Source organism: Cyprinodon variegatus, unplaced genomic scaffold, assembly GCF_000732505.1.
Source record: "Cyprinodon variegatus isolate N-32 unplaced genomic scaffold, C_variegatus-1.0 Scaffold108, whole genome shotgun sequence".
Lineage (NCBI taxonomy): Eukaryota > Metazoa > Chordata > Actinopteri > Cyprinodontiformes > Cyprinodontidae > Cyprinodon > Cyprinodon variegatus.
The window spans coordinates 1,419,699-1,446,403 of record NW_015150561.1 but is presented as its reverse complement, the minus strand read 5'-3'; the positions used below and the strand labels follow the sequence as shown (position 1 = coordinate 1,446,403).

The window sequence follows — 26,705 nt, the reverse complement described above, 5'->3', positions numbered from 1 at the left end:
GCTTTTTCAATGTAACTATGGCGCCACCTAATGTTTTCTGTTGGTACCTGCAACATGATTTGGATTATTTGTCCAGGAATTTTTCCTGAAGGTGGGAAAAAAAGCTTGAGCAATGGCACCGTTACACACTGAAAACAAAGACATATGGACTCAAAGTTTTATTTGTTGAAACAGTTATGTTTTTAAAAAATACAGTCACAACTTTAGTTTTTTTTTTGACAAGTAATTTGTCTGCGATCCCAGAGGGAAGGATTTCATAACCAACCTTGATAAAATACGAATCCGTCTTGTAACTTCTAATTCAACTGCTCAACCGAGAGCAATGTCAACCTTTTTTTTTTGTTAATAGGTTAATCTACAGCATTTTTATTTACAAAATTACAGAAAAAAGCCAAACAATGCTCTTCCTCTGAAGAGCATTTTGAAAATAATTTAAAAATAAAAATACAATTATTGCAGTATACTACAATCGTTACATGATGCAAAAGCACCATCCTAATGTACAGATTTCAGTGCAATTCATTCACATGTGCCCCTCTGTGGGGAAACAGGAGCTTTGCCTCAGAGTATCAGATGTTAAAACCTCTTTGCCATTTTTCTTCAAATTCAGGACTTCTTTTGAGCGTCATACCAGTTTAGACACCATAGTTATTTTATAAGGTTATTAATGGCTGTCTTCTTCACATTACACACTGATATATGTACAAATTACACAAACGAAAATCGCTTTGAGACCAGAAAATAATGAAAAGCAGAGTGTTATATGGGGAAAAGTATCAAACGTCAGTGAGATGTTGTAAATCTATGGGCACATCTCAAAAGAAGAGAGCTGAAGCTGTTTGCTTCTGTAACCGAATCTCAACACGATCCTCAATGCCATCTCTGCTATTATGAATCTCTTTGGATGCCAGGATTAGCTAATAATCTGATTTCAAAATGAGGAAAACAAAAGAATTCAGTGGTAAATGTGGCTGTAAACTCAAATTGGTTTAGAAAACAGTCTCTTTACATCTACAAACTCGCCTTCATAGCAGGAAACACGGGGAAAAGGAAAATAAAAACACCCAGATGAACCAATAGAAAATGCTAGTGTCAACTTTTTAACAAAACACAGCTAAACCATGTAACGCCCACTTAGTTGGTGGAATAATGCTTTTACCGACATGTCTGACTTCCTATATAGAGGAAAAGCTTCATCTCTATCCCTAAATCAAGACCGTTGCAACGCTCTGTCAGAGGCTAAGTGTTCATATCCTGTTCCTAATCTATTATCCCTCATGAACCGTGGTTAGGAGGGTGTTGGAGGTCCTGTCCCGAGAATATTGGGTGCAGAAGTGGGTGGAGCTGGAGAGCTGCTGCTGCGGCAGCCTGAGATGGCCGAGGTGCAAATAGTGTTGGATAGAGGGCCGCGTGTGGAACATGGTGGAGCGCCAAAGGTGTGTGGTGAAGTGCAGAGGCAGGGATGATATGAATAGGCTGCCCAGAAAGGAAGGCTGTATGGTGTGCAGGAATTAACCCCGCATGCCCCAGAGAGTGTCCCAAAGAATGACCAAGAGACGGGCCTAAAGGGGACAAGGAGATGGGAGTGAGGTGGTGCTGAGGAATGTGATGCACCTGGGCCAGCTGGGCGTGTGCAGGGTGGGGGTGGTGGGCATGTGCAGGGTGGATGCCCATTGCTGCGGCGGTGGCAGCATGGTGCTGCAAGATGGCGTGTTGAACAGTGGTGATTGATGTGCCCGAGGCTACGGAGACCGTCGGTTGCTGAATGTGGATCTGTTGCAGGGCTGGAGGAGGGGGAGCCGGGGCCAAGTTAGCTGCCGCTGCAGCAGCCGCCGCCGCGGCAGCAGCCGAAGGAAAAGCCTTAACCTGCTTGGCCAGAAGCTGCTGCTGGATATGCTGCTGAGCCGCCTGCTGTAGTTTGCTGTATTTCTCCATCTCCTCTGGGGTGAAGGTGATGGGCTGACTCTCCAGAGGAGCCAGGCCGTCCTCTTCTGCCTCGATGCCGTCCTCCTCCAGATTGGGCGGAGGGTAGGTGGGGTAGCCGTGCACTGCAGCCTGCTGTTGCTGCATTTCGGGCATGATGGAGTCCATCATTGGGTTCTGCGAGGGGTCTTGACCTGGTTCAGCTTGATACTGGGACATCATCATGGAAGGATCTTGTTCAAACAGAGGCTGGGCTTCCTGGTGAACTTGCTCTTCGACATTTGACTGCGCTTGTGTCTCCTGCGCAGTAACTGTGTTCTGTGGGACCTCCTCCACCTTCTGCACTGGTGGGGCTGGGGGTGGGGGTGGAGGAGGGAACTCTCTTATAGGTTCTACAAGGATAACCTCCCCATCTGCTTCAGAACCCTTTCCAGTTCCTGATTTCTCTCCCTCGTCGGGTCTTGTCAGGGGAATCAATGGTTTCTTCCCTGCCTGCAGCTTCCCAAAAAGTGGCAGCATGGCTTTGCTTCCCAAGGTTGGAGGTAGTTTAGGACCAAAGTAACCCGTTGGTGGGTCCTTAATCTTAAGCCCAGACTTTGTTCCAGAATCCTCAGAACTTTTCTTGGACTGAACCCTCTCCAGCAGCTGCCGCGCCGTCAGCATATTTTTGTGCTCCCCTGCATCACGAGATCCGACCGGCCTCAAAGTCTGAGAGGAGGATGCATGGCTGTTCCGGTTAAGGCTTCGTGACGATGAGCGAGGAGACTGGGAGCGATAGATTCGAGAGTGGTTGAAATCTCTGCGATGCGTGTCGCTGTCGGCTCGGCCCCTGGCGGATCGTCTGTGAGGGGAGCCTTTGTTGGAGCTGGAGGAGCGACTCGCTGAGCTTCGGCTTCGGCTGTAGCTACGCCTCCATGACCTGGTGCTGGTGCTGCGGCTCCAGCTGCTGGAGCTTCTGGAACTGCTGTGATGGCGACGCCGGTGATGCTTCCTCCTGCTGTAGCTGCGTGAACGTGAGCGGGAATCGTCCGACGATGAAGAGGAGTACTGATGTCTCCTGGATCGCCTACGACCTCGGCTGCCTCTCCGCTCGTACTCAGACTCTGAGGAACGTTTCGAGTGCCTGCGCCGTCGCCCCTCTGTGCTGTAGTCGCTGTAACTGTCTGAGTAACTGCGGCTACGGTGACTGTAGGCACTGCTTCTTGCCGAGGAGCGCCCAGAGCTGCTAGAGTAAGAACGGCTACGGGAGGTTTGGCCGCGATGGCGCCGCCGGCTGCTGCCACGTCTCTCCCCACGCCTTGACGAGCGACTGCAGGACCGCCTGGATTCTTCACTGTGATGGCGCCGTTGCTCCCGTGGGCTGGACCTGTGATGGCGCGAGCGCTGGGTGTTAGAGCCACCATCTTCCTCACTCTCACTGCTGGGTGGTCTGCCGTGACCCGGACTTTTTTGGGCGGAGGTGGAGCAGGAGGCGCTTTGCGATCCACTGGAGTCGGTTTTTTGTTTTTTGGAACCGCTGTGATCTTCGGATGGGCTGGTCTTATCGGTTTTTCCACTTCCTCCTTGTTCTGCTCCAGACTTAGAAGGCACTTCCTTTGGAGCACGTTTCCTTTTACCCAACTCAGCTCCTGTGGCCCCTCCCCCTCCAGTTGGGGGCTGAACAGAGGAACAAGCAGCTTTTTCTTCCGACTTTAGCTTATTTTTTTCTTTTTCATCCGCAGCTGCCTCTTCTTGATCTTGAGCTTTATTTTTGCTCTTTTTCCGTTTGTGTTTCTTCTTCTTTTTAGGTTTTTCTTCAGCCACCTCGGCATTCTCCTCTGCATCTTCAGCTATGTCCTTTTCTTTTCCTTTGCGTTTTGAATGTTTTCCAGACTTCTTATGCTTCTTTTTCTTCTTCTTCTTTTTGGTACTGCTGCTTGCAGTTGTGGCTTTTTGCTCATCAGGTTCAGGCTGGCTGGGATCTCCCTTCATTGACGGCTTGTCTTTATCAGTGCATGCTTCAGGTAGAGGTACAGCAGCTGCAGCTGTTGGAGCAGCTGTGTCTTGTCCTTTCTCATCAGTCTCTTCTCCAGGCTTGGGGGACTTTGCTGCTTTCCCACCACGCAATCCTTTGTTTCTTGAAAGCTTAAAGTCAAAGTAGAGAGGATTGCAGCTGTAAGACAGTGAAGGCTGAGCTTTTGTAAACTCAAGAAGCTCTGTAGGCCACTGCAAAGTGGTACTTTCATCTTTGCTGAGGACAGGGAAGAAGGGACCCATTGGGATTTTTGGACCAGTGTTTGAGTCGGGTGTGCTCTGGCTGTTCTCTGGTTTCTGAGTGGGAGAAGAGGGAGCAGCAGAAGCCGTGTCCAGAGCACAAGAGACATTTTCCTCCATCTTTACTTTAGGTGACAAAGCAGGCGGCTCTGTGTCGGTTGCTGATGTATCTTTACCTTCTTCTTTCTCAGTTGTGGAGTCTGTAACTTTGGATTCTGTCTGATCAGAACTTTCTTCAGCCTTTTGAACTTCCCCTGCTTCGTCCTCTTCTTCTTCTTCTTCTTCGTCATCTTCTTTGCTCTGACATTGCTCCGAAGCCTTCATAAATAACAAAAACTGGAAGTGAGGCTTCACCCGACAATGAGCTGGCGGTACGTAGTGATAGTACTGAGGTTCTTGTCCAGAATATCCTTCATCCTTTTTCATCATCATCTTCAGTTTGTTTAAAGTTGAAGCCAGTGAGCCACCGTCATCAGGCTGCTGCACCTCTTCTGCTTCAGCCGCACCGCCTTTCTCCCCTCCTCCATCTCCTTCAGGCGCTCCCTTAGGACTCTCTGTGCTGCAGGCGGATGTCTCCTCCTGTCTCCCAGCCTTTTCTCCCTCCTGATCCTCGTCTTCCTCTTTAGCCTCCTCGCCATGATCAGCGAACACAGCAGCTGCAGTTTCCAGCTTTACGGGGGCTTTCTTAGCAAAGGAGAACGACACGCTGACTTTTGATCCACTACTGGGGGTTGGGGATGAGGATGTGCTCTTCCCCAGTGAAAAATTGATAGTTGGGCTGGGCTTCGGGGAGGATTGGCCAATTTTCTCTGATGGCGATCCCTCACGGATGGCATCTGTCAAAACAGGGTTCTCAAGTGCAGCGCCTTCACCATCTCCTTCTTTCTCCCCGTCAATAGCGACTGTTGTCGTTTTGAACATAGGGCCACTTCCAGGAGTACTAAAATATTAAACAAAGGTAATTTTATTGAGGATGTGGCAATAAATGCTTTGTTTTGACACATATTTAATTGTTTAAGTTTAGCCAGCAGAGGGCGCTGCAGTGGTATGTTCTTACCGGTTCTGTTTGTCCTGTTTCCTCTGCTCTGCCAGCTCGTGCAGTCGACGCAGCATCTTCTCTTGCTTCTTTCCATCTTTTCGAGAACGGGAGGAAACATTGCGTGCAAACTCTCTCTGCTTCAGCTCTTTTAACCGCTGCATCAAATTAAAGAGGACACATATTTACTGTACTGAAGACATTTAAATCATTCAGCTGTTCTTTGTTTAAATGCTTATCAAACTTAAACTTTACCAGACTGATCAATCCTACTGTTTAGAGTTCTTTAAGATAATAAATACCTGTTTGTGCGCATGGTCGTATGAGTTAATGTGGTTGTCAAATTCCTGGTGTTTGGTGTACTGCTTGTCACAGAGTTCGCAGTAGAAATTTGCTCTCAGGTCTTCCAGAGCTTTTGCGATAGCCTTCTCCTTTTCCACCTGGTCCTATATTTGGTTAGGAATACAAAGACATTTTGAAAAACAGATAAACAACTAATTATTTAATTTAATACATGTTAAAACTAATCAGCTTTTAGGATCTCACCTTGTATTTTTGTCGAAGCTCTTCTGTATCCTCTTTTTCCACTTCAAGCACTCTCCGCTTTTCTGTGGCATCCTCTGCATAGTCCAGCTATAAGGACAAACACAGCAGTTCCAGCACTTCCAGAAAACAAAATAGCTTGTGAGTCAACAACAGCAGTGTGCCACCTGATAGGCCACTTCTAAGTTGATGAAGTAATACAACACGGTTCCTACAGCATAAGGCAAGTTAAATTCAAGACTTTTTTATGCTACTTGAGATAAAAATTTAAGACCAAATTCACAAGAAACACAAGAAAAAGCTGCTTGCGACAACTTAACCCAAAGGTTTATTTTAAAATAAACCATTGCACTAATGTTTCAAATTTTGAAAAACTTTCCATACAGGAAGAAAGCTAAAAACACACAAATGACAGATATATTTTAATAATTATTTAACTGAATTCACAAACTTTCTTTTAGAAGGGAACAAAACAAATCAGTTTTAAAGCCACAACATAAGAAGCAGCAAGTCTTTTTTGCAGCTATTTTTCTTTGTATCGTTTTATTAGTATGTTTGATTTGGTGATGTGGAACAAAACTGAGAAATACCGGCTGTTTCTCGGTAACTCGATTTTGACGCTTTGTGTTTCACGGTTCGCATGAGACTTCACTGCCTTAATTCCCATCGTTCCAAGCTTGAATCGCTTCTTGCACAAAATACACTGTGCCTCATGTATGTTCCCTGGTACTGGTTTAAGCCATGGAGAAATCTTTTGGCTGGATAACCAATTTTCGTTACATTTACACTTGCTCTTATTTTCCAGACAAAAAGTTAATGGCGCATCTCCCAAATGTCCCGGCCGCAACAACGCTTTTATTGGTTCCGCTATCGGGACGGAACCAATAATGGCGAGTTGTTTTTTTTTTTTTTTAAAAATTTTCAATTTTAATGTTTTATTTACATTACAAAAATAAATCGTAACATTTATGATGTTTTTTAAATTAAGACCTACGAAACACTGATTTAAGACATTTTAATACCAATTAAGGCCTTAGTTTTATTTTGAAGAATTCAATGCCTTTTAAGACTTTTTAAGGACCCGTGGGAAGCCTGTACAAGTGTCAGTGACAGTATGGAGTACATTTCTGTAGTCTTGAAAATATTTTAATGTCTCAAAATTAAAAAGTAAGGGAAGGTTTAAAAAAAACCTTAGCCTGTCGTTACAAAATAAAGGTCAAACATTAACCCATGTTAGGCATTACTTAAAATCCCAGCGATGCATTTTTACTTAGGGATTTGTTAAATATGGGAGAAAGACTCAAATGTAGGCATTTCAGTTTTATCTAAAGTTCAAATTGAAAAATAAAATGAGAGAACGAACAAAAGCTAAAATAAGTTGTCTAAAAACAAACTGTTTTTTGTTTTTGTTTTTGTCATATAGGGCCATATAGTGCTACAAAAGTCAGGATACAGGTGATTTAACTCAATCATATGTTTTCAGTTTGCAGAAGGTAATGAAAAAAAATATATATATTTTAAGACTTTTGGGACAATATGGTCTGATAAAGAGTACATTTATATACATGTTTAAGCCAGAATGATTTGAAATTTAAATATTACTTCCCTACGACTTTAAGCATTTATCTCAAAAAGATGTTGAATAACAACACAATATAACGGAGGCCATGGCACTATAGGAGACTTGACCCCATGCTATAAATAATTTGACACTGACAAATATGGAGTTGCTGATATCACCAATTTAAAAAGGAGTGTACTTGCGTTTGCAGCACTCCAAGTTTGAGATCAAGTTATTGCACCACAACATTTGTTTCTCAAAGGTAAGGAACTTTGTGGTTCTCACAATGGAAACTTGCCGGATTTTATCTGGATAATTCCTTAACATGACATGAACGAAAAGATAAAAAAAAAATGGTAAATTTCAGCATCTCACCTCCATCTCCATTCTTCCCATCCCCATGACATCATATTTAAGGACAATGGGCACAGGGTCGGTGCGTCCTGAGGCAAAAGAGACAGAGAACACTAGTTGAGTCTTAGATTTTGGACAAAACATTCATTCGAAGACAGCCTGCTTTTAGAGCATAGGGTGCTGGGGTTAGAGTTTTTTTTTTGTTTTTTTTTGCCTTGAAAGTGCAAAGAGACCAGAAAGCTACAGTGAACCAAACACCAGCCATTCTCACAGCTTACTACAGCCACCTCAACTGAAGTGGGCTACATTGTTTTAATGTGACCTTTGGTTTGTATCTTAGGTGAACTAGATGAACTGTAGCTTTGTTCAATTCCTGATGGATTAAGAAGGACGAGTGCCATCACTATGCATTTATAGCTAGAGTTCTATTAGACCAAGTTTCTAAGGAAGCGAAAGCTTGAGTTCCTATACATGGTTGCAACACGTCTCCACGGCCTCCTTTATCTCAAAATCTTTAATGGAAGAGGAACTCCCAAAAGTCAATGAAGCCAATTGCATAATCTCTTACAGGACTGTGTGAAACGAACACTTTTCACTGAGCCGAGACCTACTTTTTTATTACCATGTCAAATAAATTAATTCCTAATCCCTCAAGATATACAATGTAAGCTGTGAAAAGAGCTAGAACAGAAGGAAATTAACTTTAGAAAATGAAACCAAAAGACAATCAAAAACAGAATGAAACATTATAGATATGAAATATTTAAAAATCAAAACTACTTTAGAGATTGACACAAATTGCTTAATCCACTTATAATCAGCCAAACAAAGCAGAGAGAATGTAAACAAAAATAAAGACACAAGCACTGAACTACAGCAGAGTGATGTCACAGGCCAGGTGTTGCCATGTTGACAGTGCAAGGGAGGGGGGGAGGGGGATACTTACCTGATAAAACATGGGGGGATGAGTAGGAGGAGGAAAGGGGAGGACAGACAGACAAATAGATAGAAAGACAGGGGAATCTCAAAACAAAAAGCATAAAAAGAATTTGGACTAATCTGCTGCTCCTGATGCCAGCCAGAGACAAAAACCAATCTTACTGAAGGCGATTTTAATTCAGTTTGGTTTCAGTTTTTTTTTTTTTCTTTTCCTGCCATATTTTCACAATCGTCACCCCCGCCCGCCCAGATTTCTACGCATTCCCTTAGGCTTACCAAAAATAAATACCTGGACAGATTTGCTCCAAGTTTAAAGGAATGCCTCTGAAAATCAAAGAGAAGTTGCTTCCTTGTTAAACTGAGTAAGTAAAACAGACATTTTATGTAATTATCAGTCATTCCTGAGCTCGCCTTGGGTAATGAAGTCATTACAGCCCAATGACTTATCCCCCCCCTGTAATCACTGATGCATGGACACTGTAACATGTCTTTGCCTGCCTGGACTTTCAGTCCCACTGCAGTGTCTCTGAGTTGGACAAGCTTTTAAACAGACATCTCACTCTTACCTCAATATTCTCATTAGCTTATTCAAATAGAGGAAGTAAGAGGAAATGGCTTCTGATGTGATACAGAGGACACAACTATACAGAAATATGTGTGGGTTTTACACTCTTTTACAAAAGGCATCAGAGCAGAGAAGCAAAGACAGTCTGGTCTTTTAGCCAGCCACTGCAGTGGTCTGTCTCAACTGAGTCACAAGCAAGGCCCAGAACTGACGGCTAATGAACGATTACAATGATCCCAGACTATCACCAGTCCTTATACACAGTGTCAATACCTCCACATTACCCCATTCCAGTGGAAAACAAAGGGACCAGACAGAAAAAAAAATGTGCAGCTAAATCACAAAGGTGTGAATCACAAGGTTAAAAAAAAAAAAACTGAAAACAAAATGACAAATGTTCTAAGAGTAATACAGATGCATGGTAATATACAAGCAGCAGAATGAGGACTAGGACAGAGAGAATTGAAAGCCTATGTAGCATTGGTGCTCTGATGAGAGGAAAATGAAAATAATGGGAGAAATTAATAAGAAAAATAAAATTCAATTGGGGGATAAAATAACATTTACCACTAAGTTTACCATCAGCACAACATGGGCAGGATCATATCGCTGTAAAAAAGAAACACCAATTGGTTAAGCAGGAAGATTGAGGCACATAGAGAAGGGGAGGTGGGGTTGGGTGTGTGTGGGAGTGGGTTTGCAGAGCGTTCCCAGAGGGCCTTCCGTAAGTCACCGCCCCCACCCACCTCATCCCTTTACTCAGGGCTATGTGCTTACAGGAATCTCCTCTCACCACTTATTCAAACCGTTTGTCCGAGTCCCCAGGCCCATAAAGTGGCACTGTCACTGTTTTGACTGTAAATGTAGCACAAGGAACCAGACTGCCATCCCCGTAACCTAAGCTTCTCCACTGCAGGATAATGTAAACAGTAATTTTAATACATAAAGGTCACAGATCATATTTGTCCCCCATTAAAATATAAAGTTTCCATCCTGTTTTCTAAATTATCAGATATAATTCACACCAGAAACCAGGTGGCAATAAAAAAATAAGGGGAATACATAGAATTCAAGCACTTTATTACTAGTTATAAAAACCTGCATTGAAGAAGCAGCTGCATTACATTACACAATGTATTCTATGTATGTCTATAAGAAACATTTTCACCTAAAGAAGATTAAAAAAAATTTAAAAAATAGACTATTTTAACAAAGAGAACATCAGATGAAAAAAAAAAAAAGTATAAAATACATTTAGGCACGGGCCAGTAGGAGATCCTTACAATAAACAGAAATAAAAATCATTTAAAAAACAGTAAAATCTACTTGTTTGGGCATGGCCAGAGATGTGCTGCAAGTGGTGAACACACCCCTCACTTTTTTTCTCACTTTTCATGAGACAGCACTGAAAATATGACAGCTGGTGTAACATTAAAGTTTTGCTTTCCCCTTAAAATAACATGAAACCATTAATGTGACACCACTAACAACAAAGTAACGTGTTACTTTTTCTACTGATATAGGCCTAATTTTTAACATTAAATGTCTCAACAGAGAACGCTTGCCAACCTTAAATAAATGCTTGCTCATTGAAGTTTTATACATAAACACTACAGCTGATATAAAGGAGTTACATAAATGACAACAATACGTAATAAATACTCTTTTTACATATTCTTTCATGCATGAGCATAAAAAAACTGGTCATGCCTTTAGAGTATGGGAGTTGAAGTCAGGCCGCCTCCGTTACTGAATTGCCAAGCGAGCTAGCTACAGCCCTGCATCATTTAGCATATATAAGAACAAGCAGGCTTATATCATCATTCGAGTGATTAAGTGATGGAGTAGGGTTTGTACGACAAGCTAGCTGCAGAACTTAAAAGTGTAAGCAAAACTTTGGGAGAAATAAGGGAACATATTCAAATTAAATTCAAAGCATTTGCTCAGGCAACAACAACAGGATTTATAAACCACCTTTTGATGGACATTAATGCTCTGAAATGAGTGCTATAATGAGACTTTGAACAGCTTTTAGAAATGGAGATGTAACAAATGATCCCCTCCCCATTTGTTGTTCTACACTGGCTTTATTTCTGAAAGCTCACAGCAAAGCAAGGTTATTAGTGGCCCGTCTTTACGGTTTGACCAAAAAAAAAACTGAAACCCACGTAATCTAAAACTTTCTCTGTATCCAATGCCGTACAAGTGGCTTCATGCATAAGGACGGTCTAAAGGACCTTTTTCCAAACCCATCTTAAAGAATATTGAACTCAATAAAATTACCTGACCCGTGCCTAAATCTGCAATGTTTTTTTCTTTTAAAAGATAAGTAAAAAAAGGATTTTTCGATTCATGCCTCTCGGGAAGACCACCATTTTCCCCCTCTAAGCTTTTTGCCTGGCATAAGCTTGTTATAGCCCTCTCAACAATTCTCCTCAAGATCATTTTCCCCCAGCTTGTCTACAGCCAGCAAGCTTAGTCTGGGATATGCTTAACCCCACAACAAATAAAAACATAAAACATAGGAACGTACCTGAAAAAGTAGCCAGACAGGCTTTTAGCAGTGTTCAGAGTCTTTCCCATATCGCTATAGGTGGAAATGAGAAACAATATAACTGTGTCCACTTCTTTTTTTTAGTTTTACACCGTTTTTATTTAATGATTATTGTGGTTTAGCATCCTACCTCCAACACTGCTTAAAGCCTCTGGTAAGTAACAGATTGAGGCAAGCAGGAGTGCACCTCTGGGTAAACATGCTGTGCAGAAGGGGCAAAGAAACAGGGGGAGGATGAAAGTCTGTACCATGGGGACAGAGACACTCCGAGTGTAAAAAGGTGGAGAGGTTTTCCCTGTAAGTTGACTATACGGCCCGGTAAGTAGCAGACATACACATCTCAGTCCCACATAATGACCACGCACATACAAACACAACTTTTCACTGTTTTAGAGGTAGAAATAGGTAAACAAGCAGAAGGGGAGAACTTTTCTACACGGCAAGCCATTCAAAGTCTGAGCCGTGGTTACAGCCAATCAGATTACTTCAACAGCAGCCACGGAAACTCAAAGAGAGGGGGGAAAAAAATCTAAAATACATGGAGATGATGATTCTAGGGGATGTGAATCATTATTCATGGGTTCCTAAATCTACTTTGATTTCACATGGATCTTGAATCTTTGCACAAATCGAAGCGTTTTCTCTTAAGCAGATTGAAATAAAGGTTTAGTGATTATGAAGCAAAGAGGAAGAAGCTGACAGAGGCCATTAGCCTATAATAAACTGTAAAAGGAGTATTACACTTAGGTCAACTGCAGAGTGGGAGAAAATAAAAACCACACCCACACATGCATACTGACATAGAGAGGGGATCCAACAAACCTTACCTAAAAGGGGCAAAAGGGACAAAAGAAGAACAAGAACAAAGTCAATACAGTGAAAAACGTAAAGAGGGGACAATGCTTTAACTTCAAATTTCAACAACTGTCTCTTCTGGCAGGGAGGACAGGAAAGAGGAGGAAGATTACCATGATTACCCAGCATACTTCGATGAGATGTGATGCTGTGATTAATATGGGAGCCTACTCACAAGTTTGAGAGGGAAGCGGTCTCTAAGCTGAGCCATTACTTCCTACACAACTGGACACAATTTGCTGCAGTCTCATCTGCCCACAATGTAGGATGCTTACGTAACCACATTAATTCTGCCAGCGGCACAAACAAGAGCACAGTCATCCCCTGCAATGTTTTCTCTCCTCCACATCACTTCCAATATATTGCCATCTGACTCTTCAAGGCCGGATGGAAATAAACATGGATGGAAATTTCTGCCGGGCTGCTGGCCTTCATGCTTTTGTCAGCTTGCCCAGAATGAAACAGCTTCCAGGTCTAATCCGCTCACTAGCTTCATTCATGCTGAAAATACCTCAGAGACAACACAAGAAACTAAGGCTATATATGTACATAAACTAAAAGATAGCTGGGCAGCAGCAAAATGGAAAAACCCACTACCAGACAATAAACTTCCCTGTGGTGCCAAGAAGATCTCACACTCAGCGTTTATCTTCAATTATTACAGGCAATCCCTAAAGCAAGATTAGGAATCTGAAGCCAAATTATCTTTTGTTTTGAGCAAAGGTTTAGCAGTTTCAGTTTTTTTGAAATGGGAATTTGTAGAACCAGCAAATAATGTCACACATGTTAAAATGCTGCTATTAGTTATGCAGGATTATTTCAGCACTACTTTATAAAGTACAGAAATGTTACAAGAAATGTTTTGTTTTGTTAATGTTTTCGGCTCAAACAGCTGAGTTGTTTTTCTGCTTAAAATACCAACATTTAGAACAGATGTCATTTAATATTGTCTACAAACAAAATGTAACATTGCAGTAAAGGAGGATGAATGGTTTATAAATGACTGAAATGATTCACAATTACAGAAAGATGTATTGGAGAATGTGGACAAGACAAAAAAAAAAAAGCCTAAGGGGACATTAAGATGCCAGACTGGCATTCATGCACGATGCCAAATAACATCCTTTTAAGGTTAAGTTCTAAGATAACTGAGGATTAAAAAAATAAAAATTTAAGTAAACTGTTGCAAAGCAGAAAAAACGTGGAAGATACAAACAGGAAGTTAAACAACAACATTTTTGGAATTTGGGATTTTTGGAAACCTGCCAGGGTTTTGAACCACTGCTACATATCTATTTAGCATATGAACACAACAGGTTTAAACTAATGGTGTAGTAACAAGTGGACCGACCAGCCCACACAATCTCCTGCCTTTTATCTCAGTGAATCAATATCAACTCGTTGCAAATGAAAGTAAAGGGAGTGGGACAGTTAATTCTATTCCAAAATAATTTTATTAAAATGTTGCATCTGATTAGGGTTGTCAAAAGTATCGATATTAAAAAAAGTATCAATACTGAAACGTTGTATCCGGATACAATACTCATTTTCAAAAGTATCGATACAGTGCCACCACCAGTGGCACCTTAACAGTTATTCATCTAAAGTGCAGAATAGAGGAAAATGCACTTTCTGAACACTGTGTGATTGAATAATTCTTTGCACTTTTCAGTTTCAGACATTTTTTGTAACAGGTGCAGCTGCTGAGAATTATTTTTGTTTCTTAACTGGTTTGGCTAGCGTCATTGTTATGTGTGCAAAGCATAGCCAAGTAAGGAAAACTTAATTTTAATTTTGTAAGTTTTTTATCAAGCTTGCTTAATACTGTGCACAGCAAACAATCTTAAAATGTTGTTCTTATTGTTTATTGTATTTATTTATTTATTTATTGTATTTTTATTATAAATCAAAAATATTTCTGAGTTTTTATCCTTGTGGTATCGAAAATGGTATCAAGTATCGAATATTTTCCTTAGTATCGGTATCGAGTTGAAAAGTTTAGTATCGTGACCCTACATCTGATTCTATAAAATGCTTAAAATGATCTTGTTTGGCAGGTGCAGCACCAATGAAATAGACTGGAGAAGCATTTACACTGTTTTTTTGTTGTTGTTTTTTTTAGGAAAACATGATAAAAACCTTTATTCTTCCATTAACATGTGAATGTTCTGTACAGGGGCCTAAAGACAATTAGAGTGCATAAGTTAAAAGATGAAAATAGGATTAAAATGTTTAGATTCATGTATATAATTAATGCAAATATTCCAATTAGTTCAACATTTTATCTTTAGTCAAACAAAAACTCATTTAAATGTGGCCCACATACAGGCTATTGGCATTCTTTAAACAGTAGAAAAAAATTATGCTCTGAATTTTAAAAACCAACAAATTCTCTATTTTGTGGCCTGGATAACCAGATAAGACGATGCAACAACACAAGCAGAAATAGAAGGTGGATGTGAAGTTTAGTGCAGGTGCAACAACCACAGAGGTCCCCATATGCTCATGCTAAGACTGTATGATGGACTTAACAGCTTTTCTTTTTTTTTTTTTTTTTTTACACAGTTGGTTAAAGTTACCACTAGTCTGCAGAACTGCAAGCAGGTGTTTTAGCACATTGATTTATGCACGTACAGGTGTTTAATTTGAAGTATTTAAAATGTATTCACTTTGATTTTATGCTTTACATTGGGCAAAGTAGCTTAATTGCCTGTGCCCATATTATGCACCAATAAATTTACAAAATGCTTTAATTTTAATGGCAATATTTGTTATCAAACACAAAAACGTTATGGCCAACATCCAAGATAATGGAATGTGTCTTATTTGGGGGTTCTGCAACACGTGATAAAATGCAAAATATTTCTTGAGTAAATTGAACTCATATAAAATTGGATCTGTACATCTCATTTACTGCTAAACAAATGCTTCACTAAAAAAAAATCAGAAATTCCCCAAAGCTTAATTTCTTAAACCTAATTCTCTACAACACTCTGGGAATGCCTATCTTCAAGTTAAAGAGAAAAGCAGAATGACAGAACTGGATCATGTTTGTTCCTTTCCAACTTGTTCCAGTGCAGAATCAGAAAAAGGAAGAGGGCAAATAGAGGATGTGAAGAGAAAAGAATCTGGTAGGGTATCATATATAACGAAACAAATAAAAATATGAGTAGGAAAAAAAAAACAAAAAAAGAAGAGAGTGGCTCAGTGCCACCAGCAAACGTTGAAAATGAGTGTGCTTCAGATTGAATCCTTACCCTGCATGGTCTTGCCAAGTCCTTGCCCCGACTTCCATCCATGCTTCTGAAGCAGCCGGTGTCCGATGTTATCCTGGCAGAGAGAAGAGAGGAGAAAAAAACCAAAAATATTCCAATAATAAGAGGAGCTATACCCTGTGAGCATGGATGAAAACATCAAGACAAACAAAACACTCAAATCACACTATCATCATAAGCACAACCACCACCACCATCACCATTGTCGTTATCATCATCATCACCTACAGCATGTAACAATCAGTGTCCTCCAGCACAAGGAGTGTTAGGGCAAGTAGGGGGAGAGGGGTAAAGGCTGGGGGACTTGAGTTGAAGGGTAGGATTGCCTCTATGTTAAATAAATGCATGACTTTTTGTGTGGTCTGTAACCTTTAGGATTTACTCCTACAATATAAATGTATTTAAAAAAGGGTTTTCAAGCAAAAATAAAAAGAAAAAAATCTAGTATTATAATCCATTTAAACACATCAAATAACATCCACTATGTAAAAATTAGGAGGAGGAGGAAGGAGAGGGCAATATATATATATATATGTATCGCACGCATACATATATGATTCACTACAGAGTAGGATCTTAGTACACAAATAAAAGAGACAGAAACAGGTATGGAAATCTAGCAGTAACAAAATAAAGAGTAGAAACTCCAAGCTTGCTGTGAATCTGTAACCATGACAGGGGAAGGGGCACCATGGAACATTCAGCTGTCACAAAAATATAGCGAAAGGAAGAGACAGAAGTGGAGCTTTTGGGCCTTGGATTACCATTACAAGGCCCAGAGTTGACTGGTTATGCATGTGTGAAGGGCTGTGTGGGTTTGAAGATGAAGAGAAGAGCAGTGTACCTCTAACCCCATTAGAAATAGTATAAATGACCGCAGAGCATTTTTTTGGACGCCTCATAATTTTTTTTCCATTTTATCAGGAATTGTCAGATTCCAACCATGTTAAAAGAAACGTGCCACCAACAATCTGTAAATCTGCTTCAATTTTTTAACTTATACTGACAATTTACTATATGACCAACGATTCTGGTTCGATCAGACAACAGGCAATGAGTAAAAGTGGCATAAGAGGCAGTCGAAAAAAATGCACAAGAGCAATTTCCAGCAAACTGTGGGGAAAACGAGCAAGTCATGTTATTTTACTATTATTGGTAAACACGTAACAAAAACTTTAAAGTGAAATGCAAGACCATCCCAACACTACACACTACAGTACATCCTCAAGCACATATAAAACAGGAAACAATGACATTTCTGTCTAAGCAGTGTTTTCTGTTGTGATTATAACTATTCCAAGCTTGTCTAACATTCACCAGAGTGCTGCATTCTATCAAAATCCATACAAATCAAACAGAAAGGATATTTATAATCACAAAGAGAATGACGTCGACTTTCACAAACAGAAAGTGAAGGGTAGGAAAAAAACATTATAGGAAAAGAAAAAAAAAAGCATGCAGCTTTTTGTTAAAATGCTTTTTAACAAAAAGGGTCGTCGGAGTTAGTAGGAGCACTGCGAGTGGTACACATACAGTGGTGTGGGCGGGGGGGTAGAGGGCAGGTGAACAAAACTCCAGCTGAGTTAGTCTGGGATGGATCAGGCACAGTGAGGGAGGATGGCTCAAGGCTTGAAGAGATCTCTTTGACAAGAGGTCAGGAAAATGGGCAGAACAGAGCAGGCTGAGCCATGAAGGAGGTATGTTTTCAGGTGGTGGAAGTGAGCTGGCTTTGGAATAGGTTAGTGCGTGTAAAGGAGGTGGTAGCCTCAAACACACGGCACACACTTCATCTCTGCCCATAATGGTGCAAGAACAGATTTGACTTATTCCTTTGTTTTAAATGACACATATAGTAGCCTGCTTTAGCTGCATGTAATGAATCGTCAGCTTTGGACAAAATAAAAACCATGTCATCCGTATAATTACAAACAAACCATGTGACAGATTTATGCATTCTGGTCGAAAAGATGAGGCCATCACAATCTGTTTATTGTGAAGTTTGGGATTTTCTGTGATTGGTACTTTTTTTCCCTCTTCCACTCAGAACTGAATAGTTAAATTAAATTTTTCTCTTTGACAGATACTAATATCTTGGTTAATGACACTGGCTCTGAATGTTACTATTGTGCACTAACAGCATGAATGTCAATAATTTGTAGAACTTGCATGTGAAACTTAAAGGAACCCGTACGATTTAAATCCACTCAGAACTATGAGCATAAAAATACTTATGATACATTATCAAACATTATTTATAAATTGTGGTAAAGAATGATACATTAAGAACCTAAACTTCAAGTGTTTTTATGGCATATTTCTAAAAATTTGGAGCAGGCAGGATGCAGCAACAGTTTGCACCTGTTAACAGTTAAGAGATTAGGTCAGGATGAGCTCTGTGGAGGTTGGTGGCCAGAGATGACATGTACGCTGGGTGTCGGACAGCATATGAGTGCACCAAAAGAATAGACAGACGGATGAAAGCAACGACGGCGAGTCCAACAGCAGTGCAAGTGGAGTGAAGGCATTTCCATACGAACCTGGCTTTAAAATACTGGGCTGTCAAAAAAACAGTCACACGTGACACAACGTAAGAAACCGACCAAACGCTTTCAACGGCAATTCTGCTAGCTTATCTAGGTCTTAAAAATGCTAATCTCTCTCTCTCTCTCTGCCTTGAAACAAACATTAAACTGTACACAAACAGAAATGGCAGACATTTCAATACATCCACCAACTGACTGTTAATACAGGAGAAAGGAAATAAAACAAAATGTTAAAACAAAAGAGATCTAAAAGGGTGATGGGTTTTTTTATTGGCACAATGTGCCGTGATTGGCACAGTGCATGGGAAAAGATGTGGACAGGGGAAGTGATATGCAGGGGCCCCACCAAGAGACCTCAGAATTTGTATTTCTATTTATTGGTACTATATTTCCATGAGATTTCATCAAAATTGAGGGAACATGTAAACAAGCCTAAATGTATTCAAAAACTAGCTTTTTAAAATTACTTTAGCAGTAGATAACCTTTGAAGTTCTTCTTGCAAAATCAGACATTTGAAGATCCGTTTCACAGGAAAAAGTAGCCGCTTCTAAAAGGACTTTGCTCCTTGTGAGTCTTTGCAGATTCTTTAGTTTAGGTCTTTGCATGTAACCAGTCAGTGTCAGACGTGACAGGTGAGACTAAACCAAAACAGCTGTGGAGAAGTACCATAAGCTAAACTAGAACAATAAAAATCTGTTGTGCAAGTTACACTAAAATGAAGTTTTCCAAGGTTCTAAAAGTAAAACATGATGAGAAAAATGAAAGAAAACCAGAAAAGTCTGACAAAAGTCATCTAATTTACATATAATTATTCCAGAAAAAATAAACATACTTACCTTTTATTTCTGAAGCCCATATTTCAAAGACGGGAATTTAATAAACAATTATAAATCAATGTGATTACACATTTTCTCAGTTAGTTTCCCTAATTTTTCTTATTTTATTTTGTATTTGAGGACAGAATTAGGTTTTATCCAACACCATTTACCTTCTTCCTTTAACTTCTGTTCACATCATAAAAGCTTATGCAGAATGAAGCAAGTGATGCTGTTTAAATAATGGTTCCTGAATGTTAAAATGGTGCTTTTTTTTCCCCATGTGGTGTTCGAATTTCATTAGAAATAAAAAATATCTAATGTCCTTTTAAGAGAAAGCATTTTGTTTGATAACAGTAAACAGTAACAACACGAAATGCTGCATACTCAAACAGCTATAGCTTTAACAGCATTTTGGGTAACTATATTAGTGTGTGCTTAACATGAGCACACAAATTTTTACTGCAAATTTAGTTTCCCTGCAGCATTCACGCATATTCCTTTCCTGTGAGCGTTCATGTTGTTCTGTGGCTCTGAGGCTGCCCACTGCATATCGCTGTGGTTCTGGCTCAAAAAAGGGGGAGGAAGGTGGATGGTAGATTTAAGGGATTGGGAGAAGTAAGAGACGAGAAGGGATGAGTCTCAGATTAAAAATTAAATTACATTACAACACAGAGTGTTGAGAGCACATAGTGCTTAATGCTACCAAGTTAACACATGCAATGCAAAAACAGTGTTAGGAGAAAAGAGCAAAGACCAAAAGGGTAAGACAGGAATTAAAAGAGATCCCAATAAAATACCACAGACCTCTAGCTGCCTATATTTCACACACAAATAACGGCAAAGGGGGGTTCTGAGAAGCTGGGCTGAAGCATTTATGAAAAGCTCTAAAATAGGTATTTGAGGTCAAAATTAAGAAGAATAAGTAATTGTAATGATTTTGGATCATATCTATTAAGATCAATTCTGTTAAAGGCTAATTTAATGCATTTAATTAAACAATCTTCACACAATTATACTGATTTTGGAATTTTTCAATTCAACTACCTCAGATTTTGTATAACTCCTTCAGATTCTGCTGTTTTAGAGCCTACAATTGTAAGCAGAAGAGACTTAATACTGGCGACAAGGTGACACTTTACAGCTCCAACACCGCAGTGTTTTTTTTCCACAGATGTGTTAGGAGCCGTGTGGTGCTGCAGCGTGCTCCTCAGCCCCCCTTCATGAATAATAGCGCAGGAGCAATATAGCTACTCAGAGCCAGGTAAGCAGGCCACTCTTTCTAACCTTTTCCTTTCTCCATCACTCACATGGAAAACAACACTGCTTTTGTTTGTCTGAGACTATTTCATCCTAAAACTTGAACTTACAAACCTGTGTAGGACCCACTGGGCATAGAACTAAAAATAAATACAATAAATGCATCTTAGTAATCTATGGAATTGTGCAAAGTTCCAGAATTTTAAGTAGAAACTATACGAAGACGCTTGCTCAGTTCTACCTGAACACCATGGCTTATTTTAACACCCATACTAAACTTTTTAAATGGTATTTAACAAAAAATCCAAAAAATTAAACAACTTTGTCATTCTGAACATTTCAGATTGACATCAAGCACGTTTAGTGCTATTGGACTGGTTCACGAACTGCATGAATAATGTCAAGGAAAGGTTTCCTGATGCTTTATAGGACAAAAGAGTTTAGGCCTGCTTACCAAAATGCATCAGAGAGCAAAAGGAGGGTGAAGAAAGTGAGGAAGACAGAAAAAGAGAGCTGCCTGCGCTATTATCAATGTGCCTCTTCAGCGAAAAATGCAGTCCCAGTTGCACAAGCACCATGCCAGCACAGAATGACAGAGGGTACTGTACACCGAATCACTGTGTAGAAGGGAAGGAGCAAGAGAGAGAAGGGAAGGTAGAAGGAGAGAATAAGATGTCAGGTGTGAAAGTCGTGAAACAGAAAGAGTAAAGTGAGAAAGAAGGACAGAGTAGCGTTACAAAGGACCCTAAAGATAAGGAGTAAGGAAGCAGAGCGTGCAAATACAAACCGGGTCATTGCTGCTTAGCTAATAGGGGGCCAATTCGCTGCAGGAGAGAAATGTCGAACACCCCAAGTTGTGTACAATAAGATAACTGTCCTATAAATACAAATACTATACACTAACACATACATTCTAAAAGCTACATAAACAAACACTCAGTCAAACACAAATGTAATCATTCACACCAGCTAATGACCACGCTCTTCTTTACAAAGTAAATGGAATAAGCACTGCCTTGTTTTATCCATAAAATCAATTCAACCTAATGCAAAACGAAATCTGATGTATATCTTTTTTGCATAAATGTAATCAAACTAAAATGTAAGATTGCTTAATTTATGGTTATGGCTTTTTCGGTTTTAAACTTGTAAACAGCTATGGTATTAAGACAACAGCTGATCCGACAGTGCTTCATCCACTTTATGCTTATAGGTTTATCTCAGTCTGCTAAGATGACTAACAATGACTAATGTGAGACTGTTACAAAAAAAATTTAAAAATTACTAATGATTATCTGGGAGCTGTACAAATAACAGGAAGATCTAGAGTCTAAATCATGTTCTTATATGTCACAGAAGAAATGAAATAGGTCAGGGATATGAGAAGTGGGAGTGAATTAAAGGGAATTATGGACACTGACGGGTAGTGATTCTACAGGTTAGGTGGCAAGAGTGTTCAAGGAAACACTAGATGCTTCTACATGGACAAAATGAAGTAAAGACATGGCTCTTATTCCTCCCTGGACCAATCATATCCACTCTCACAGCTGGTCCAATGGTGAGGGACGATGGATGCAACCTTACCGATTCGATAGGCTTGTCCAAGGACGCCTGCTCCAGCTCCAACTGGCCTTCTTCATACTGGTCAAAGTGATTCCCACCCTAATGAACAAACATACATCCAACATTACTAACCTTATTCTGAAAAAACAAAACAATTACATGTTGTTTAATATACAACAAAATACACAGAATTTACCAATTGTATTGCAATGCATAAAACTTTTGGTCATCCCTGATTCCCCGTCTAGTGTTTAACTGTTGGAAAATCCAAATTCATTGATTTGTTGGTGTGAGCCAATACTTTATGCAAATTACTGCATGTGCACCATCACACAAGTAAGCAATTTCAGGATCTTGTCACAGTTTAGCAATTGTTAGGTCAGATTAACGGTCAAAGGGAAGCAACCAAACTGTACCTTAGTTTTGGAAGTTAAATGGTTAAAAATTCAGTTTACTGTTAGATTTTAAGGAAGATGGGCTACAAAGAGATTTTCTTATAATGCGGTTGGAATAGTAAGTTGATTGTTAGAATAGGGAGGAACAAATTCATTGCAACATACATTTCATCGTCATACATCTCAACTAAATTACGATATCCATTTTTGTTCATTTCACTTATTCTCAAGGGACCAAAATTAATTAAATAAATAAATGCACTAGTCTAAAACCAGTTTATGTAAGTAAAAGATTTACAAAAACCAGAGATCACAAAATCAGCCATAATCTCTTAAGTGTTGCTTCTGGTTCAGCTCTGGGTAGATCTGCTCTTCAGACGCAGAGTAGATCTGGGTTATATTTGTTTTTATGCCCATAAATGCAAAATGATATAATACTGCATAAAAGCTATAAAACTGGTTTGTAGACATTGAATAGAATGCTGGTGGAAAGCTAAACATAAGGCCCATATTGACAAAATACACAACATTCAAACTACTGTGTATTACATTTATTATGGGATTTAACCTACCATAGCTGATTGCATTTACAACCGGTAATATTTCAGTCATAAACTGAAAAGTTTGGTTCTACCAAATAGACTATGAGGGTTCACTGCAATTACATTATAAATTCAATTCAATTCAGTTTATTTATATAGTACCAATACACAACACATGTCATCTCAAGGCACTTTACAATTCAACCAGAGTCTGCAGGATGAAATAACATAATTTGTAGGCATCATTTGAGATTAAGTTAAACTCCATGTAATTAAACTTTTCAGGATTACTATATGATGCAATGGAGGGGAGTATTTATTTCTGAAAATTTAGTAACTTCATGTTTTTCTCCCATATTTTTCTCTTTTGGCTTTTTACTTAGACTGCATGACGTACTCTATGCATTGCCAAATGTTCTCCACAACAGTTCCTTACTTGTTTCTCAGTTCTGTGACCGAAATATAATGCCTGCTGCAAAGCTAAACATTAAGTTTTCCCTCTTTTATACTGGTCATTACAAAAATAACATTTTCTGTAAACATGTTGACACGTTAAGCTTTGCAATTTTAATACTTTCAGCAGCCCAATTTAAAAGAATAAAGCAAATAGGCTCTTGGCTGAGTTGTGCAGTGGTTAGACCATGCGTGAGTATTTTCTGTATTGCGCTGCTTAGCACCAAGCTTTAATCCATGAAGAAACTTTGTGAATACTGAGCATATGAATGCATTCACTGCAGATCTCACACACAGAGCTTCACTGTGCTGGGCCTGCTTTTCTCAACAGACTCATTCAGACCACACACCAATCAGGTTCTTGTAAACAAAACAGCTGAAAAAACTGTTCTTCAGCAGACTCATTTAGGTGTAAAAAAAAACAACCCATCGTCGCTTAAAAATCAGACTAATGAGCAATACAAAGAGGACGATAAGCTAAACAGAAATCAATGAAGCAAGCTCTAACTAAAGCAGCACACAAATATTATCTGGTCAATTTTGACCCCTGAGCAATAAATTAATGAGACGAAAGTGCATAGTAGGAATCTACATTCTGCACCCATAGCAGTCAAACAAAAAGCAACTTCTACCTACAGAAGCATAAAAACCTTTATAAACTTTATACATTTGATATTATGGATATACGCGGCAGTGTGACACAGGAACCAGAAAAGCATTCACTGGATGCAAATGTTTATCGAAAACACACACCCTAACAAGAAAAACACGATCATTTTGTAGGAAAAAAAACGAGTTTAACTTAATCTGGGTGTGGTCACAGATCTGTGATAAGCAAGAAAAAGAAACAGCTCTAACACAGATGGTTAAACTATGTCAACATTCTTGCATTTATTTGGAAAGCAACATGATGGCAAGGGAATGTTGCTGAAACTCTGGTATTGGGTTTGGACGTAAAAATATACATTTAAAATGAGTTTGTTATTGTTGACACCGTGTCTAGGTTAAACCTAATTTGTTTGCAGGAAAAATGAAAATGGATGCCATTAAAAAGAAAAAAAAACAATAATAGATCCAATATCGCAAATAAAATTTGGTAAATTTACATCGCTTGCAGTTTCATTCATATTAGCAGAAACAGAAGGCAGTATACCAACGTCTTTAAGCCATTGTTATCTAGATCTAAAATTGCACGTTATAAGCCTTAAAGTATCGATTTCAGGCCAACTAAAACGATAATATTAAAAGTTTACAGTTACGATATCATTACAATTCTATAAGCACGAACTGTTTACAATTTGATGGTAAAACATGAAAAACAGCCGAAATATAGCCTTATGTTAGCCAAGCTGACATCGTTAGCATATTTTGATAAACAACCCGCAAACCCAAGGTCACTAAGTAGCCGGCGTGTTTTTATATATTTTTTTATTTTTAAGGTGTTTAATTAATTAAAATAACACGAATGACCTGATACTACAACAAAACGTCGATAAGAGGAGTAAAACTCGGACGCGTTTAGAAAATTGTGACACAGAACCGCAGTGAAGCTAGCGTTAGCTTAGCTAGCTTGCAGTGCTAGCAAGCAGCTTGTAGCACCGAAATGCGTACAGTTGGCTGTAAAGTACGGGCTGTTTTATAACGTCTAAGCCACCTCCGGTAATCTAAAATACACCGACGTGCTCAATTCGTTAAACGTTCTCGGTATTTTGATGTGCATTACCTGGAAATCACGTTCTTCGTTGAACCTAGAAAACCTGTCGGCCATTTTCTGAACACAGCTGCAGTTTGAGTCCGATGGAAGCGCCTGGCGGTGAAGCAACGATTCACACTGCGGAGGATTTCAGCCTCACTCCTGTCACAACATTTCCCTGTCACACAGAGGAAACCCTGTCCTTCATGGGTGAAGCATTGTGGTTTATTTACTCTTTTTTTTTAAGTTCAGGAAAACATTTACTAAACAACAGCAATGACTCACTAAATGACAACATTTTATGACAGCATAAATATAATTTGAGGGAGCATCCGTGGTAATTAGCGTGATATTCATTNTATATATATATATATATATATATATATGTGTGTGTGTGTGTGTTTATGTATGTATTTTTTTACATTAGGGGTGTGCAGAAACACACACAATGTGTTGGCAATACCTCCAAAAGTTGTTTCAAAAATAGAGCTATGTACTATGAATTCAGTTGCTTTCAGTTATGTATCAATTGAAGACACTATGAAGATCACACACAGCACATCAGCATCACAATAGCACCTAAATATATATATATATATATATATATATATATATATATATATATATATATATATATATATATATATATATATATGGTATCACAAAACAATTTTCATGGATTAAATGGTCATGATTTACAGATGATTTTTCAAGTTATGTAAATACACTGAATTCTTAGATTTAGAAAACATTTATTGCCATTTTGTATACACAGAGTGTATACAAAACAAAATTTCGTTTTTGTACAGTTCCCATGACATTTCCATTTTCCTAAAGTGCGGCAGTGACAAAAAATGTAAACATTGTAGGAGAAAATAAAGAGCATGGTGCAAAAAACGCATTCATATGGTCAGCTTGATGCAGAGTCTGTGACATGATTTAGAGCTTTTAGATGAAGTCATTATAATTTGTGAGTATTTTGGTAATTTTAACAGATTCCTTAATAGAGTGGACGTGTAGAATCAAGGCCATATAACATATAACAGGACATTATGTTAATAAAAAAATATTGCATTGAATGAAACGGATCAATGAGAAAAAAAAATAGTTTAAAAGAACAAAAGTGAATGGTGATGCCACATAATAATACGTTCAAAAGTTGGAAGCAGTTGCACTTTTTCATCCATCCATCCATCCATCCATCCATCCATCCATCCATCCATCCATCCATGCATATTCTACTGCTTATTCCATCAAGGTTAAAGTGGTCAGTTGTCTATCTCCGGCAATCTGTGGGTGAAGAGTGGGGTACCCCCGGACAGCTGTTTTACCCTCTGTCTTCCACATACCGTTTTTAAATATTCTTTTCATAAATGCATCTTTGTTTATGCTTTTTTTCTTCTACAGAAATCAAAGAACATGATCCTCACAGTGCTGTCTAACTTGCCTAAGTGAAAGTGGATTTGGTGAAGCAGGTTTATGATGGCATCTACACCCCCAACTCCATGGCAATAGGAAAACATCAGGGGGTCCTGTTGCTGCTTTTGTTCTTGCTCACGTGGACCAACAGAAGTCTCTCTAG

The 26,705-nt window shown here is 39.2% G+C and overlaps 1 protein-coding gene across 10 annotated transcripts; it reads right to left on the bottom strand.

Moving 5' to 3' along the window:
* Window positions 1–226: 226 nt before the first annotated feature.
* Window positions 227–25,246, bottom strand: gpatch8 (G-patch domain containing 8). 10 transcript variants are annotated; one of them, XM_015374708.1, is made up of 11 exons: window positions 25,154–25,218; window positions 22,062–22,139; window positions 21,265–21,301; window positions 18,396–18,414; window positions 15,841–15,913; window positions 9,742–9,783; window positions 7,692–7,759; window positions 5,759–5,845; window positions 5,515–5,658; window positions 5,234–5,370; window positions 227–5,116 (listed from the first exon to the last, which is right to left on the bottom strand). In XM_015374708.1, the coding sequence occupies exons 7-11, from the start codon at window positions 7,716–7,718 to the stop codon at window positions 1,276–1,278; spliced, it is 4,236 nt and encodes a 1,411-aa protein (XP_015230194.1). In that variant the 5' UTR covers window positions 7,719–7,759; window positions 9,742–9,783; window positions 15,841–15,913; window positions 18,396–18,414; window positions 21,265–21,301; window positions 22,062–22,139; window positions 25,154–25,218; the 3' UTR covers window positions 227–1,275. The 10 variants fall into 10 exon arrangements, with proteins under 10 accessions (XP_015230194.1, XP_015230191.1, XP_015230198.1 ...); XM_015374705.1 differs by lacking the exon at window positions 9,742–9,783; XM_015374712.1 differs by lacking the exon at window positions 18,396–18,414.
* Between the last annotated feature and the right edge of the window lie 1,459 nt (window positions 25,247–26,705).

Coding starts and splice junctions, on each gene's coding strand:
- gpatch8 (XM_015374704.1), bottom strand. CDS start 25,198: ATGGCCGACAGGTTTTCTAGGTTCAACGAAGAACGTGATTTCCAG. Junction 5,371..5,514: donor ACGACCATGCGCACAAACAG/GTATTTATTATC, acceptor AATTTGATGCAG/CGGTTAAAAGAGCTGAAGCA. Junction 5,117..5,233: donor AAACAGGACAAACAGAACCG/GTAAGAACATAC, acceptor TTAATATTTTAG/TACTCCTGGAAGTGGCCCTA.